Source organism: Erigeron canadensis, chromosome 4, assembly GCF_010389155.1.
Source record: "Erigeron canadensis isolate Cc75 chromosome 4, C_canadensis_v1, whole genome shotgun sequence".
Lineage (NCBI taxonomy): Eukaryota > Viridiplantae > Streptophyta > Magnoliopsida > Asterales > Asteraceae > Erigeron > Erigeron canadensis.
In genome coordinates, this window is record NC_057764.1 from 25,666,649 (window position 1) to 25,682,814 (window position 16,166).

The following is a 16,166-nucleotide window of genomic DNA, read 5'->3' on the forward strand; positions in this document are numbered from 1 at the left end:
TTACAAAACACACAACGCGGTTTGGTGTACAATCAATCACACAAGTAGATAAACATTTATCTTTTTCTCTATGGAGTCCTGGGTGCGTCCCAGAGATCCAAAAAGTTAGACGCTATCGTGAGCGAGTATATAGAGGTCTACGTCTTGCTAAAACTTCTTCACAAAGAAGTTGAGGGACACGGCCGAGTGGGTCCAGAGAGGCAACGGATGAATGTGTCATGTTCAAACAAATAGTTTGTACAGACGATTGGGTTATGTGATTTGTTGGCGATTCCCAGTTGGTAGGAGTATTTCTCCCGTGTACGCCGATCGAAGTATGCTTTTGGTATTTTTTGAGTTTTTCACTATTGTGAACATGATCCTAACTTTAGGGTTTTCCCCCGTTTTATAGTAATTTTTGTGGAGAAGAAGTCTCTCTATGCGTGTTCTGTCTTTAGTAACGATTTCTACTATTTAAGGAAATGATATGGTGATATCTCCTTTGTGCTTATCCTTTTTAACCCAGGCTACATGTTGTCTACGCGAAGCTCTGGGTGATGTCCTATTCCGTAGCCTCCTTACGTGTTACTCTAGGTTGAGATTATCCTATGTGGTGGCGGGTACGGCATCAAGCCCGCAGACTAATAATATGATATGCCAAGATCATGTTATTAGTGTCTTGCTCAAAAATTACCCTGCATTCCTGGGTGTGTAGCTGTCCATGTCCGCAGTCTCAGAGGGGGTGATTATGCATAACTACCAATCTTTGAGGACCTATTTCTTGAATTGATGATAGTGCGGTGCGCATCTCGATATAAATTGAACGGTGGATCTTATCATATTCCCTTTTGTTGGTTTATTTACCCTGTGGGCAGCTACCTTTTCATTGTGATCTATCCGTATTATGATGAAGTGGGGTTATCGGAAAAAGAGGATCGTTTTTTGTAAACATGGCCGGATAAAAACCATCGGTCAAAAAATTAAGATCAGTGCTAGCTGTTGATATGATAAAGATTCTTCGTTTGGAGTCAGATCTGAAGCTTTTAAGGCAACGCTTTTGTAATGTGAACCAGGTGTCAGTTCCAGTTGCTGAGGATGATAAATCGGTTGGTCTTCAGTAATTGAAGCGTACACTGGATATGAAAGATCTTCAATTGCAGATCGATCGTGAAGGGATGTTGGAGAGGGAGAATCGTCTGCAGGTATTGCAGTCAGAGTTATCTTCTTTTCAAGCTAAATATAGGAAGGTGTTGACTAACGTCATCCCGTTCGTTCATCATCTGACCAAGATGAATCCTCATCCCGATAAATCTCTTGTTGACCTAGTTGCCCGTGTAGATTTCGATGTGTATAACTTGTGCTCGGATTCTTTATCCAGCACATAGTGACGACTTTTTTGGCCGTTCTTAAGTTATATGTGATAGAGGGTTTGGGACCCATTTTTTCTCTTTTGTTTTATTTAGGTAGGCGTCCCTACCGATTTGTTGTTTTTAACTTGTAACATGCATGTTTATTCAAGTAGTGGACTTTGATTGTAAAAGAACGTTTATGTATTTGTTCATAAAAGAATGAAAATTGACTTTGTTTCTTTATCTATCTATCTATATATATATATATATATATATATTTACTCTAGCAATAGAACTTATGCAGATTTGTCGCGTTCCATGTTCTGCTCATGGGTTTGTCGTCTGTGGTGGAGAGCTTGTAGGCACCGTTTCCAATGACTGTATCAATCTTGTATGGTCCTTCCTAAGTTAGCCCCATCTTTCCTTGATACTCCACTTGATTAGCGCTATTTAGCCTGAGGACAAAGTCACCGGCCTTAAAGCTGTCTGGGTGGACTCTTTTGTTGTAATATTTCTCAATTCTCTGTTTATATGTGGCCTCCCTTATTGACGCAATTTCTCGTCTTTCTTCTAGAAGATCAAGTTTGAGACGCATTTCTGTGTCGTTGTCCTCCTCCGTAATGTTTGCCATTCGGCATGTGGAGACCTGTATTTCTGCTGGTAGGACAGCTTCTGATCCAAATGCAAGGGAAAATGGAGTTTTACCATTGCTTTGCTTGGGCGTTGTGCGGTGTGCCCAGAGTACCAATGGTAACTCGTCTACCCAGCCATTGTGTGTGCGCCCTAGCCTCTTATCCATTTCCTTTACGATTTGCTTGTTAAATGTTTCAACTTGCCCGTTGCCTTTGGGGTGATAGACAAACGTGAAGGATTGTTTTACGTTCAGCCTTTTGCACATTTCATGGAAGGTACCTTCTGCAAATTGCTTTCTGTTGTTCGAGACGATTAGTTGTGGTAGCTAAAATCGGTATATTATGTATTCCCAGACAAAGTTTTCGATTGCCTTTCCATCAATAGTAGCCATTGGTTTTGCTTCTGCCCATTTGGTGAAATAATTAATCGCTACGATTAGAAATTTTACCTTTCCTGGCGCCTTGGGTAGTGGCCCTACTATGTCAAAAGGCTGGCAATTGGGTACCTATTAAGACCTGTTAAAGTAACTGTTAAGCAAAAAATTGTACTATGCATTTTTTTCTATTTTTAAAAATAATTGTTTTTAATATATTAAAGTTCAACATGTAACTTTTTTGATACATAAAACGAATAACTGTCACACTCAAATCATCAAAGGTAAGTGTTAAACGAGTCGTTTTCATGTTTGAAAGCTGAGAATTTTGTGCGCAGCGAACCTGTTAAGACACAATTTGCCAGCCTTTATTGGCAATTCCCCATTTCTGAAAAGGCCACGCAGATGTTACTGATGTCATGTCATGTTTTGGTAACCTGGGGACGCTTGCGTGCAGCTGACATGCCTTACAATTTTGTAGTAATTTGGTTGCGACTCTGTGCATGGTTGGTAAGAAATATCCTAGGCATAATGCCTTTGTTGCTACTGATTTTGGTCCTGCATGTTCCTTCATGAACTTCGAAGATAATTGTCTCTGCTTGCTTAGGTCCTACACAGCGGAGCCATGGGCTTAAAAATGCTTTCTTGTAGAGATTGCCTTCCATCAGCTTGTATTGTGGTGCTTTTATTCTGATTTTTCTTGCTTCATTTTCGTCCTCTGGGAGTATCCCGCTGACTAGGTATTCTATTATCGGAGTCATCCAATTTTGTCCCTCCTCCTTTACTAGGTCTTATACTTTCTTTTCGTGTATAGATCTTTTTTTGAGGACTTCTATTAATACTTTTTCCCCAGATGTGCGAATGTTAAGGAAGCCAATTTGCTAAGGGCATCGGCTTTTTTATTTTGGTTTCTTCGTATGTGCTCAATGTTGAAACTTCCAAATTGCTCAATTAATTCCTTTGTTTTGCCCAAGTATAACTTTATCGCTTCTCCTTTGACTTCATACTCTCCTTTCACCTGGTTAGCTACTAGATGGGAATCTACAAAAGCCTTGATGCTTCTGTTTTTCTTGCTTTTAGCCAGGTTCTCCTGCAATCAATGCTTCGTACCCTGCTTCGTTGTTTGTTGTATCAAATTCGAATTTCAAGGCATACGTGTATTCTTGGTTGTCTGGGCTGACCAACCTTATTCCTGCCCCGTAACCTTCTGAGCTTGATGCCCCATTTGTATATAACTCCCAAGTTTTGGAATCCACTTCTCTGGTTACTACAAATGACGTGGAGTGGGTTGTTGTGTCTCCTGTTTCCCTTATTTCTGTTATGAAGTCTGCGAGTATCTGTCCCTTGATTGCTTGTCTGGCCCTTTTAGTCCCAACTATCACTAGATGGGTGCTGAAGACACCTCTATGTCGATGGTGAGTGAACTTTGCAACACAATCGATTAATCTGGATGTGACCAGTTTAGTTTGATCGTGTACCAGGTTAACTGGAATTAAGTATTAAAGTGACAGAATATTAATACATGCAATAATATAAATGACGAATATATAAACTGGTGAGACAATATGTAATTTTCAAGTGTATTTTATTTATTACTTGTTTAAATAAAATACAAGGTTGTTGCGGAACCAAGATAATACAAGAATGTAAATATCCTAACAACCCATGAATTACAATTGATCTAAACTTGGAAATTCTCCTAAACAATCGAAACACTTAGAGTTGTGAAATGTTTCTTTTTGCGATTGAGAGAATATTGCACAAGTTCACCAATATTGCAGAATATATGTATTTGCAAAGTTATTGAAACAGCTTGTGCAAGGACCTCTATTTATAGTCGAAGATTGAGCATGGGGATCTCAACTTCGATGTACAAATATGGTTGACAGCACACAAAAGTATTGTTTAAATAATCCTTTGTGTGTGTTAAATAAAGTAAGACAAAAGGTTACTTTATTCAACCACTCTACATCTTTGTATCTTTATCCAAAGACAATATCATTGTCCGGTTAAAAGGATGTAGAGTAAAAAGGTCCTCCTCGTAATCAGTGTAAAGCTTTGTAAGAGCATTTACACTGGAGGATTCTCCAGTTGATTGATCTGGTAGATTGTCAACTGGGCTTCGCTGCCATTGCCAATCTCTATCTTCCATTTGTTGTCTTTGACTTCAACTGGAAGGTCTTCAGATTCTAGTCGTCTGATCTCAACTGGAGGAAGTCATCAGTTGCTAAACCTGTACAATGCAACTGGACTTCTAATATTTCGGACAATTCCTCATGCTCTCCAGATGTCACTGGAGAGCTCCAGTTTAGTTAAAACTGGACCTAACAAATTCCCCCTAATTGTCCTGAAATATTGTCAAGTATTTTCAAACTTGTTTCTATACAAGTTTAAGTTTGAAATACTTGAATTTGATAAAACCTATTAAGTTTCCAAGACATTTTTATAGATCATCAAATGTCTTGGATTTTGTTTTAAGTGTTTGTAGATCTTATCAGATATCTTACTTGTAGGTTACAATCTGGCAACTTGTATATACATACAATTTCAAATAAATTACAAGAGAGTACACAAAATTACAAGCAGATAATAGTTAGAAGGAAAACTTAAACAGATGGCCCTTCGCCAGTTTTCCTTCTCTTTGAGACTGATGAAATCGGCTGAGTATCCTCAGGATCAAGGCCTAATCTTTCTTCAATGTTTTCCTTGAACTTGATGAGATTTTGCAATACATACTCCCAGCCTCTTTCAACTTTATTCTTCCTCTGCCTCCCCTCCAACAGCCTCAACATCTCAACATGCTCGGAATGACCATACTGATTGACATCCGGGTTCTCAGTAGTCCTTTTAGGTCCACCAAAGTATTGTACCTCAACAACAAAATGCTTGGCACCAGGCTTAATTGAAACCTTAACATCAGTAATCCTGCCTCTATTGTGCCTTCGACGCTGTACATCTGACAAATATGTGCGAGCTTCAGATTCATTTGTCAGTTTGATTTTGCTCGTGCTCAGCTTTTGTGTAGCAGCTCGAATATCATCTGTTGTGGGTTCAGATGGTTCTACCCAAGTCCTCAGATTTGCATCTCTTGGTAAGGCCTTTTGTTTTCTTCCTTTGGACTTGGGTGGATTCAACACTTTGGTGACCGCCTTCTTGACCTGCTCAGTTCTCTTGAGAATCCCTTCAGATCTGATCTCTCTGGCCTTTTCCACCGATACATTCAAACACTTTGCATCCAGTTCAGCCTCATCATCCTGGTAGTGTTTGTCCAGTTCCACTTCAAGCATCTCCTTCAGTGCATTGACTATTCTTGGATCTTCTTTGATCTTCTTGTATTCAACAAGTGTCAAGCCAAGGAGTTGAGCATCAGTGATATCAACAAGAGGGGTTGGAAGATTTTTTCTTGATTCAAACTGGTTTGCCTTCATTTGTTTCTTCCTTTCCTTGACCAGGTATCCCACTCTTGCTAATTTCTGGCTCTCGCTTTCAGTAACTGGAGGCAACAAATCGACATTGCCAGTTTCCAACATTGGTGCATCGGTGGCTGGTTCCAAAGATTCATCAGCAATGGCCTTTCCCTTGTCAACACTCCCTACCACCACATCATCAAACACCTCAAACCCTTGCTCACCAGCCTCAGTACTGGTAGCCATCACAATCTCCTTCCCTTTACTTGAAGTCTTCACAAGAGTGTGAGGGGCATGTACCGACCTTTCCCCCTTGGCAGCATCTAGTCCCTGCCTGATGGCTTCAAAATCAGCATGACTAGAGGGCAGGCGATCTAGAGGCTGCCATGATTGCATTGTCTTACACTCTTTGAAGACTCCACAAAGCATGCGAACTGTCCTCCAAAGATGATTTATCTCTTGAGACTGAGTCATTACATTTCCACTTGTCTGCTCTTGACTCTTTAAAATTTGTTTGAGAATGGAGAGATCATCTGAAGAGAGCCCAGTTGCAGGGACTTCCTGAGCACTGTCAGGCTCAACCGCCCTTCCTTTGCCAACTTCAGTGGTCAGATCAGATATGGCAGTTGAATGTTCAGACACTTTGCTAGCCAGCGTATCCAGACTGCACCTCAACCGATCAATCTCAGATGTAATTGGAGTGAGATCGACCTGGGGCACTGCAATCTTGGTGATCTCAGATATCACCTTTTCTATCAAGTTACTCTCACTGGCAGCCAAAGTTTCTTCGATCTTGAGACCCACTGAAGAGGCCAACCGACTCCCAAGCTCTGTCACATCTAGGCCAGGTTTGCTACACAGCTCTTGCACCTGCCTTTCCAGATTCTTAATATCAACCTCTGAAGATCTGACAGTATTGTTCAGCAGGTTGGATATTGAGGATGTGACTCCAGATTGAGTCAGTGCGAATGCCTCCCTTAAAGATATTGCCAATTGATTGGAGGATTCCACTAACTCGTTCAGCTTGCCAAACACCAAGTCCTCATTAGCAGAGAACTTGTTAATCCCCAGGTCAACCACTTTAATATTTTGCAGATGATCCTTGTGGTACCTGGAGAGGGACTTGGTGTTCTTCTCCAGTGTCTTTTGAATCTCTTCCACCCTCGCAAGAAGGTTCGAGAGATCGGTTTGAAAAGACACGAACTGGCTGTCCAATGACGGAGGAGAAGGTGTCACTGGACCAGCTGAAAAAGCTACAGGTGCAACTGGACGAGGTATGACAATATCTGGTTCTCCAGTTGCAGTAGCATCAGTAGATAGAAGAGGAGGGGTTGTAGAAATGAAAGGAAGAGATTCAATGTGTCGTTCATGCTGAGAATGCTCAGGTGTGAACGACGGCGACGGTGGGGTTAGGATGTGTCTATTTCTAGGCACACCCATAGAAGAAGGTGATTGGCGAGAGGTGAATATTGGAGGTATTTCTAAGCTTTGTACATGAGTTGGGGAAACTGAAACATGTGGTTCTTGGGGTTGACCAAGGAGAGAAGGGAGCTGATCAAGTATAGTCGCATCAGCCATCTCCTGGTCAGATTCTGTCTCAGATGAGTCCGAAGACTCAAGCTGAAACACACCCTCATTTATGCCAAGATCCATAAATGTTGGGGGTGGCTGAACAAGTTGTTCAGACTCCTGATGACCAGTTTGAGTTGCCTCAATGGTATCATCAGTTTGAGGATCCGTTGCCGAAGCATCTTCTCCCTGGACAGAGGTGACTGGTGCCTCAACCACAACTGCTCTATCCTCAGTTGCAATATCATCGGCAGCGGCTTCAGAGACCACTATCACAGATTGTGACTGGTCAGGTGCAGCAAGTCCAGATCTTGATCTCCTGCTTTTAGAGGATCTTCTTGCTTTAGGAACTGCCTGGACTCCTGCTTCTGCCACAGTTACTACTTCAGTAGACGAACCGGTGGGTCCCTCATTATTTTGAGGCCCGCCCAGTTGCCTTTCTGATTCACCAGATTGTGGTGCATCAGTTTTAGAGAATGCAAAAATCATTCTCGGGGACATCTGGACTTCATCAGAAGTGGACACCAGGTTGTCCAGATTCCTCAACAGTTCTGGCACAGAGAACGAGGATTGCGTGTTGTTGTACTCGTCTCTGCCCAGAATCTGAATAAAACAAAGGGACAGAAACCTTGAAAAGGGAACACAAGGACCCCTGTTACCCTTCAACTTGAATACCAGGCTTCTGAACAAAATGCCTGCAAAATCCACCCTCAGCCCATTCCAAAGGCAGTACGCCATTTCTGCCTGGAAGGAGTTTATCTGGTCCAATCCACCAGAACTCCCTCCCAAACTTTCCACCAAGTGGACCATAAAGAACTTCCAGGATGGTGAAAGCCCCTTCATTGTAATGGACCCCTTGGTCTTCAACACATCCCCCTCCACCATCTCCTTATTTCCCATATCAAGGAAGACCTGGCGGAAATTGATATTGGAGGAAATCACCACTGGAGTTTCATTATGTCTCCAGTAGTTGAGGTTAAGGGCTTCCCTCAACGTTCCAGTGGTGATGGTACACGGGACTGACCCATCCTTTAGAGAAAAGGAGATGGATGAGCAGTCCTCAGAAAGAGAGGCAGTGTACCAGAACTCACACAAGTAATCATGGAATAGCTTGTGTGGATTCAAAGAGAAGGCATCGCTGAGGGGAGAAATCCGAAGAAAGGATTGGATTCTCCCGATAAGAGAGTCAGCGGCCTGGAGCCCTTGAAGAGATGCCATTGGATTATTTGGATTTAGTTTAATAAGCTTAGAGCTTATGGGAGCACCAGTGGCACGAATAACATTTTGTGATGGAATGTACTCAGCAGTGAGTAGATTCACATCACGAGAACGAGATGAAGAAGAAGAAGATTTAGGAGCCATTTGTGAATTTAGATTTAGGGTTTTGGACTTAAAGAAGAAAGAGAGAAAAGGATCTCGAATTGTGAATGATTGAAAGAGTAAATGAAGGAATTTTGAGAGAAGTAAATGAGACGGATATATTGGTGGGGGGTATATATAGGCAGTAAAAATATTGCCAAAATATATACGAAAAGATATTTTAGTCTCCAAAAGTTTGAAATAATTTGTAAAAAGTTATTTTCCAAAATTTTGAGAATTCAAAAATATTTAATACTTCCCATCAAGCATTTAATGCTACGACGGCTGGTATTCCCACTTACCCACTAACTTCACCAATACCCATAAAAAGTGCAGTACATTTCAGCAAAAGTCTTGACACGTAAGACATGTCAGGTGACGTTCGTGAGTGCGAGGTTAGTACTCGAGTAACATCACGTGTCACAAGTATCCACCAAGTAAAACACAACGTTATGAAATCTGGCTGACCACCATTTTGAGACAAGACCAAACTAGCAACCAAAAGAAAATTTAGATGCCAGTTTCAACTGATGACCTTCAGTTGCATTTTTCAATAATTTATTTGAAAAATATTTTGAGTCTTTTTCCCCCTAAAAATGTGATCCATTTGATCAATGACTAGTCTTTGAGTACATCAAGGCGTTCAATCTCCAACCAATCAAGGATCACCTGGACCATCCTCAACTGAAGGGCCTCTTCAGTTTAATGAGGATTTAACATACCCAGTTCACTGATGAGATGTTTAAAAGTCTTTTCATCAAGAGGTTTTGTAAAAACATCAGCTAACTGTTTATCAGTGGGGATGAAATGTATTTCAATATCTCCTTTCATAACATGATCACGAATGAAGTGATACCTGATATCAATATGCTTTGTCTTTGAGTGCATCACTGGGTTGTGAGATATAGCAATAGCACTGGTGTTGTCACAAAAGATTGGGGTTCTTGTAAATTTCATGCCATAATCAAGTAACTGGTTTTTGATCCAGAGAATCTGGGCACAGCAACTGGCCGCAGAAATGTATTCTGCCTCAGCAGTAGACATTGAGACTGAAGTCTGCTTCTTACTTGTCCAACTCACCAGTTTTCCCCCTAGGAAATGACATCCACCAGTTGTGGATTTTCTATCAATCTTACAACCTGCATGATCTGAATCTGAATAACCCATTAGATCTAACCCTGAGCCTTTGGGATACCAAAGACCAAGGCTAGGGCACCCTTTCAGGTACCTGAAAATGCGTTTAACAGCATGCAAGTGTGATTCTTTTGGATTTGCCTGAAATCTGGCACATAAACATGTTGCAAACATTATATCTGGTCGACTGGCAGTTAGATACATCAGTGAACCAACCATTCCACGATATTCTTTTTGGTCCACTGGTTTTCCATTTGGGTCAGAGTCCAAATTTAATGGAGCTGAAATAGGTGTGGTTTTTGATGGGATTGAATCAAATTTGTATTTTCTCAACAAATCTCTGACATATTTTTCTTGGTTAATAAAAATACCATCCATGGTTTGTTTAATTTGTAAACCTAAGAAAAATGTTAATTCACCCATTAAACTCATCTCATATTCTTGAGACATAATTTTTGAAAACCTTTTACACATTCCATCATCAGTTGACCCAAATATAATATCATCAACATAAATTTGTACCAGCAAGATATCACCTTTTTCTTTCAAGATGAACAAGGTATTATCTATTGCACCTCTTTGAAAACCATTTTTGAGAAGATGTTTAGTTAGAGTATCATACCAGGCTCTTGGGGCTTGTCGAAGACCATATAAAGCTTTGTTCAGTCTATATACCCAATGTGGATGCTTTTCATTTATGAAGCCTGGAGTCTGCGTAACATACACTTCTTCTTCCAATGTGCCATTCAGAAACGCACTTTTTACATCCATCTGGAAAACCTTGAATTGTAAGTGAGCAGCATAAGCCAAGAAAATTCTGATGGCTTCAAGTCTTGCAACTGGAGCAAAAGTTTCATCGAAATCAACACCTTCTGCTTGACAATAACCCTTGGCAACTAATCTAGCTTTGTTTCTGACAACGTTGCCATCTTCATCCATCTTGTTCCGGTAGACCCACCTCGTTCCAATGGGTTCTCTCTTTAACCCTGGAGGACAAGGAACAAGCTCCCAAACATTGTTCCTTTCGAACTGGTTGAGTTCTTCTTGCATAGCTTCAACCCAGCTTGGATCTGCCATAGCCTCGTCAATCTTCTTCGGTTCAATTAGTGATAAGAAGGTGACGTTCAAGCATTGATCACTTGTGGCTCTTCTAGTCTGAACCCCACTATCTGGATTGCCAATAATCTGCTCAATGGGATGAGCAGCAGTCCATTTAGTGTATTGACTAGGTTGGTGTAATACAACATCAGTGCAAGACACCTGACGATCTCCAACTGTTGCAGCAACAGGAGGAGAATCAGTCCAAACTACTTCAACTTCATCATTATTGTCAACTGAAGAGTTAACATGATTATCTTCAAACAAAGGTATCTCTTGAAGAACTGGAGAAGCTTGAACTGGTTCTGATGTTGTTGTGGCACGCACATCAGATCCAATTACCAGTTTTTCAGGTAGGTTAAAACTGATAGAAGGATAGAATGAGGTGTCACAGAAGTTCTTCTTTACCTTAACTGGTTCCAAGACTTGGTGTTTGGAAACATTTTCTGGTGTACTAACTGATTGATGAACCTGATCAGATACACCAAAATCAACTGGGACAACTGAAGATAAATCAAGGGTTGGTCTTTTGTTGATTGCTTCATTTGATTCATCGAACGTGACATGAATTGTCTCATGTACCTTTTGGAGTCTATAATTATAAACTCTATAGGCTTTTCTAATATTTGAATACCCCACAAAGACACCTTCGTCAGCTTTTGCATCAAATTTTCCCAACTGACTGGAATCGTTTAAAATGTAAACTGGACAGCCAAATACATGGAAATATCCAACATTTGGCTTACGATTCCTGAGGACTTCATAGGCAGTCTTCCTATGTCTCTTGACATAAACTGACCGGTTTTGGGTGTGACACGCAGTTGCTACAGCTTCAGCCCAAAAACAGGTGGGAAGACCAGATTCAGATAACATACTTCTGGCAGCTTCAATCAATGTGCGATTCTTCCTTTCAACCACACCATTTTGTTCTGGAGAACGAGCTGACGAGAAGTTTTGAGAAACGCCAGTGTCAGTGCAAAATGTCTCCAATTCTTTATTCATGAATTCTGTACCGTTATCACTTCGCAACTGACAAACTTTCTTGGTAAACTTGAGCTCAATTCGCTTGATGAGAGAGATAATTTCACCAGATGCATCACTCTTTGATCTGATAAATATCACCCAACAAAATCTGGTGTATTCATCGACCACAACCAAAGTGTACCTTTTACCAGCTTTAGTTTGAACATTCACTGGACCAAAAAGGTCCATATGAAGCATGTGAAGAGGTTCAGTGATGCTGAAATTCTGTTTGGTCTTGAAACTGGCTCTTTTCTTTTTGCCCATTTCACACCCTGGACATGGCTTCTCCCTTTTAAAGGAAAACAAAGGTATCCCATCAACTAGTTGCTTTCTTGACAACTTGTTAATGTTTTTGAAGTTAAGATGGGATAACCGTTTATGCCACAGCCAGTTGGTGTCCTCATCAGCCTTGACATAGAAACAATGCTCTTTTGGAGTAGGCTCCATGTTCATGATGTACACATTCCCTTTTCTTGGTGCAATCATTACTACCTTCCAATCCTTGTTAAAAACAGTGCCTTGAGCAATGTCGAACAGTACCCTATATCCATCATCACAAAGTTGACTGACACTTATCAGGTTATATTTCAAACCATTTACAAATGCAACCTTAGTGAATTGAATCTGCCCATTGTCAACAACACCATATCCTTCAGTTTTCCCACTTCCATCATTACCAAATGTCACTGCAGGTCCATCACATGCAGTGAACTCTTCCAGCAGGGGCTTACATCCGGTCATAGTCCGGCCAGCTGCGCTGTCCAGATACCAAATATTTTTGTTTCGATCGCCCTGCACACCCAAGTTAGTGATCAGTTATTTTTGTGAACCCATCTTTTCTTGATGGGTCCACTGGACTTCTTCTGAGAAGTCCCATGTGCTTGACTAGGTGTTGAACTGGATGAGGAAACTGGAGGGTTCTCTCCAGTTTCTGGAATAAAAACAATTGGTTTCAGTGGAACATTGACCTCCTTTTTCTTTTCGATGTATGCTCCTTTCTGAGCAGATTGTTTTATCTTTTGTTTTTGAGGAGGAGTTTTGACAATTTGTTTTTCAACAGAAGAGGATGCACCTCCTTCCAAATTCTTAATTCTGGCAGTACAACTTTGTACCTGCCTTGACAAATTTTGGATTTGATTTTCCATTCTTACCAAAATGTTTTTTTCTTCAGGCTGCTGGCCTTTGGACTTTGGCTCAGCGGGGGTTTTAGTCTTTAGAGTTGAGGACTCACTTGACTTATGAGGTAAAGGATTGTCACCATATTCCTTTTTAACTGGAGCTTTAGCCTTCTTGGCTCCAGTTTTGACCTCAACAGGGTTGGTCTTAGTGGATTCAGATTTGATTGTGCCAGAGGAATCATAAGGTGTTTCAATTTTAACAGATTCTGGCAATTGGTGAATTGTGGGTAAAACAGCTGCCATCTGAAGATCACCAGATTTCCAGGCAGTTTTTTGAGCATCAATGGTTTTAGAAAAAGCGTCATAATTTTTACCAGATGCTTGAACCCAAGAATTAATAACCATATGTTCTTTTTCAAGATCAAATTTCAGTTTTTGGTTATCTCTTTCCAATGCCTCGTTTTTCAAATCTGACTCTTTAAGAGCCAACTGGACACTTTGCAAATCATTTACTTGACTTTTCATGTTGTTTAATTCAACCAAAACTGTTTCTAAATATCTTTCACAGTCAGTTCTCATGGTTTCAACAAATAACAAGTCATCATTCAATGATTCAGCAATATCCAATTTCAGTTCTGAATCAATTTCGATATCATAATCCCTTACCTTCTTTAAAATGATATCAACCCATCTTCCAGATACAACATCATCCTTCACCACTGGTTGTTGACTCTCCAATGCCATGAAACACATATCTCTAATCTCTTCTTCATCATCAGATGAATCATCAGAGAGTTCCCATTTCCCTTCAGTTTGAGCCATCATGCACTTGTTCTTTTCTTTCTCATTATTTTGTTCAAGAGACATGAGAGCAATCTGGGCCTTAAGTTTCTTGTATTTGGCCTTATAATCATCAGTTTTAACAAAGTTTGGGACAATAGGACCAGTTTGGTAGTTCATCTGACTAGATCTGCATTCCTTCATGAAATGGCCTTTCTTACCACATTTATAGCAGGTAAGATTAGCCTTATCCATTGAGATTGAATTGGAAGCATTATTGGACCCATTAAATCGATTAGATTTATGCTTAAACCTATTAAAGGTTTTAGCAATCATGGCAACCAGATCATCATCGTCAGTTTCCTCACAACCATCACTGAGATTAGTGGTTAGACCAGAGTTCAAAAAGTTGTTTAACATTTCCTTCATAGAATGTGACTGGACATTCTCAGTAGATATTAAAGCAGCACAAGGTTGCCCAGAAAAGTTGGCAGCCTTGGAACTCTGAGCATGGTTTAAAGCATCTTGTTCAGCGAGTAATCTTGCTGCATCATTATCTTCAGTAAATCTGAAGGCTCCATAAAGAGAGGCAAGAGTATGGCTATGCAAGGTCTTTCCTTGTCTTAAGACAAGAACCATGTGTGCCCATTTGGATGGCAAAACATCACAGAATTTTTCAAGAAGAATATCCTTATCCTTCTCCACTCCCAAGCCTCTAAGTTGATTAATTAGGCCAGTAAATCTGGTATAAGTACCAGTTAAACTTTCATTGGGAAGAGCAAAGAAGGATTCATACTTCTTGTTGAGAGCAACCTTTCTAGTGACAATGGTGTCATTTCCTCCTTCAAACTGGAGAACTAATTCATCCCACATAGATTTTGCACTTGGAAATAGCACAAGAGTAGGAATTAGTTCCTCAGGTATAGCAGAAAGAATCATGTTTTTCAGTTTGGTATCAAGATCAACCAATCTGCGATCCTCATCTGACCAATGTTCCTCAGATTTTTCCCTGGTGCCTCTTCTCCCAGTGGGGTCGAGAAGAGGGCTAACACCACTGGACATGGGTGTATATGGCCCATCCTTAAGGATTTTCAACATATACCTCTCTATCCCACCAAAATGCAAGAGCATTCTAGCCTTCCATGTACCAAATGTCTCACCATTCCCATCGAATTTGGGAACAGGAGAGTTGGAGTAATGTACATGAACGTGGTTAGCTCCAGGAGTAGGAGGAGGAGGAGGAGGGTTAGTATTTAAAGGAGTAGCAATATTAGGATTAGATTCATTTGGACCAGAACCATTCTCACCTTCAGCAGCCATCGAAGCAGACCTAGGTTATAGAATTGAAACAATTCAACCTGCCTGCTCTGATACCACTTTTAGTCCCAACTATCACTAGATGGGTGCTGAAGACACCTCTATGTCGATGGTGAGTGAACTTTGCAACACGATCAATTAATCTGGATGTGACCAGTTTAGTTTGATCGTGTACCAGGTTAACTGGAATTAAGTATTAAAGTGACAGAATATTAATACATGCAATAATATAAATGACGAGTATATAAACTGGTGAGACAATATGTAATTTTCAAGTGTATTTTATTTATTACTTGTTTAAATAAAATACAAGGTTGTTGCGGAACCAAGATAATACAAGAATGTAAATATCCTAACAACCCATGAATTACAATTGATCTAAACTTGGAAATTCTCCTAAACAATCGAAACACTTAGAGTTGTGAAATGTTTCTTTTTGCGATTGAGAGAATATTGCACAAGTTCACCAATATTGCAGAATATATGTATTTGCAAAGTTATTGAAACAGCTTGTGCAAGGACCTCTATTTATAGTCGAAGATTGAGCATGGGGATCTCAACTTCGATGTACAAATATGGTTGACAGCACACAAAAGTATTGTTTAAATAATCCTTTGTGTGTGTTAAATAAAGTAAGACAAAAGGTTACTTTATTCAACCACTCTACATCTTTGTATCTTTATCCAAAGACAATATCATTGTCCGGTTAAAAGGATGTAGAGTAAAAAGGTCCTCCTCGTAATCAGTGTAAAGCTTTGTAAGAGCATTTACACTGGAGGATTCTCCAGTTGATTGATCTGGTAGATTGTCAACTGGGCTTCGCTGCCATTGCCAATCTCTATCTTCCATTTGTTGTCTTTGACTTCAACTGGAAGGTCTTCAGATTCTAGTCGTCTGATCTCAACTGGAGGAAGTCATCAGTTGCTAAACCTGTACAATGCAACTGGACTTCTAATATTTCGGACAATTCCTCATGCTCTCCAGATGTCACTGGAGAGCTCCAGTTTAGTTAAAACTGGACCTAACA

The 16,166-nt window shown here is 40.4% G+C and overlaps 1 protein-coding gene across 1 annotated transcript; it reads right to left on the reverse strand.

Annotated features, from left to right (window-relative positions):
- Nucleotides 1-1,731: 1,731 nt before the first annotated feature.
- LOC122597237 lies at nucleotides 1,732-2,127 on the reverse strand. The gene has a single exon (XM_043769855.1). It carries the CDS (start codon nucleotides 2,125-2,127, stop codon nucleotides 1,732-1,734), a length of 396 nt encoding a protein of 131 aa, XP_043625790.1.
- Nucleotides 2,128-16,166: the final 14,039 nt, after the last annotated feature.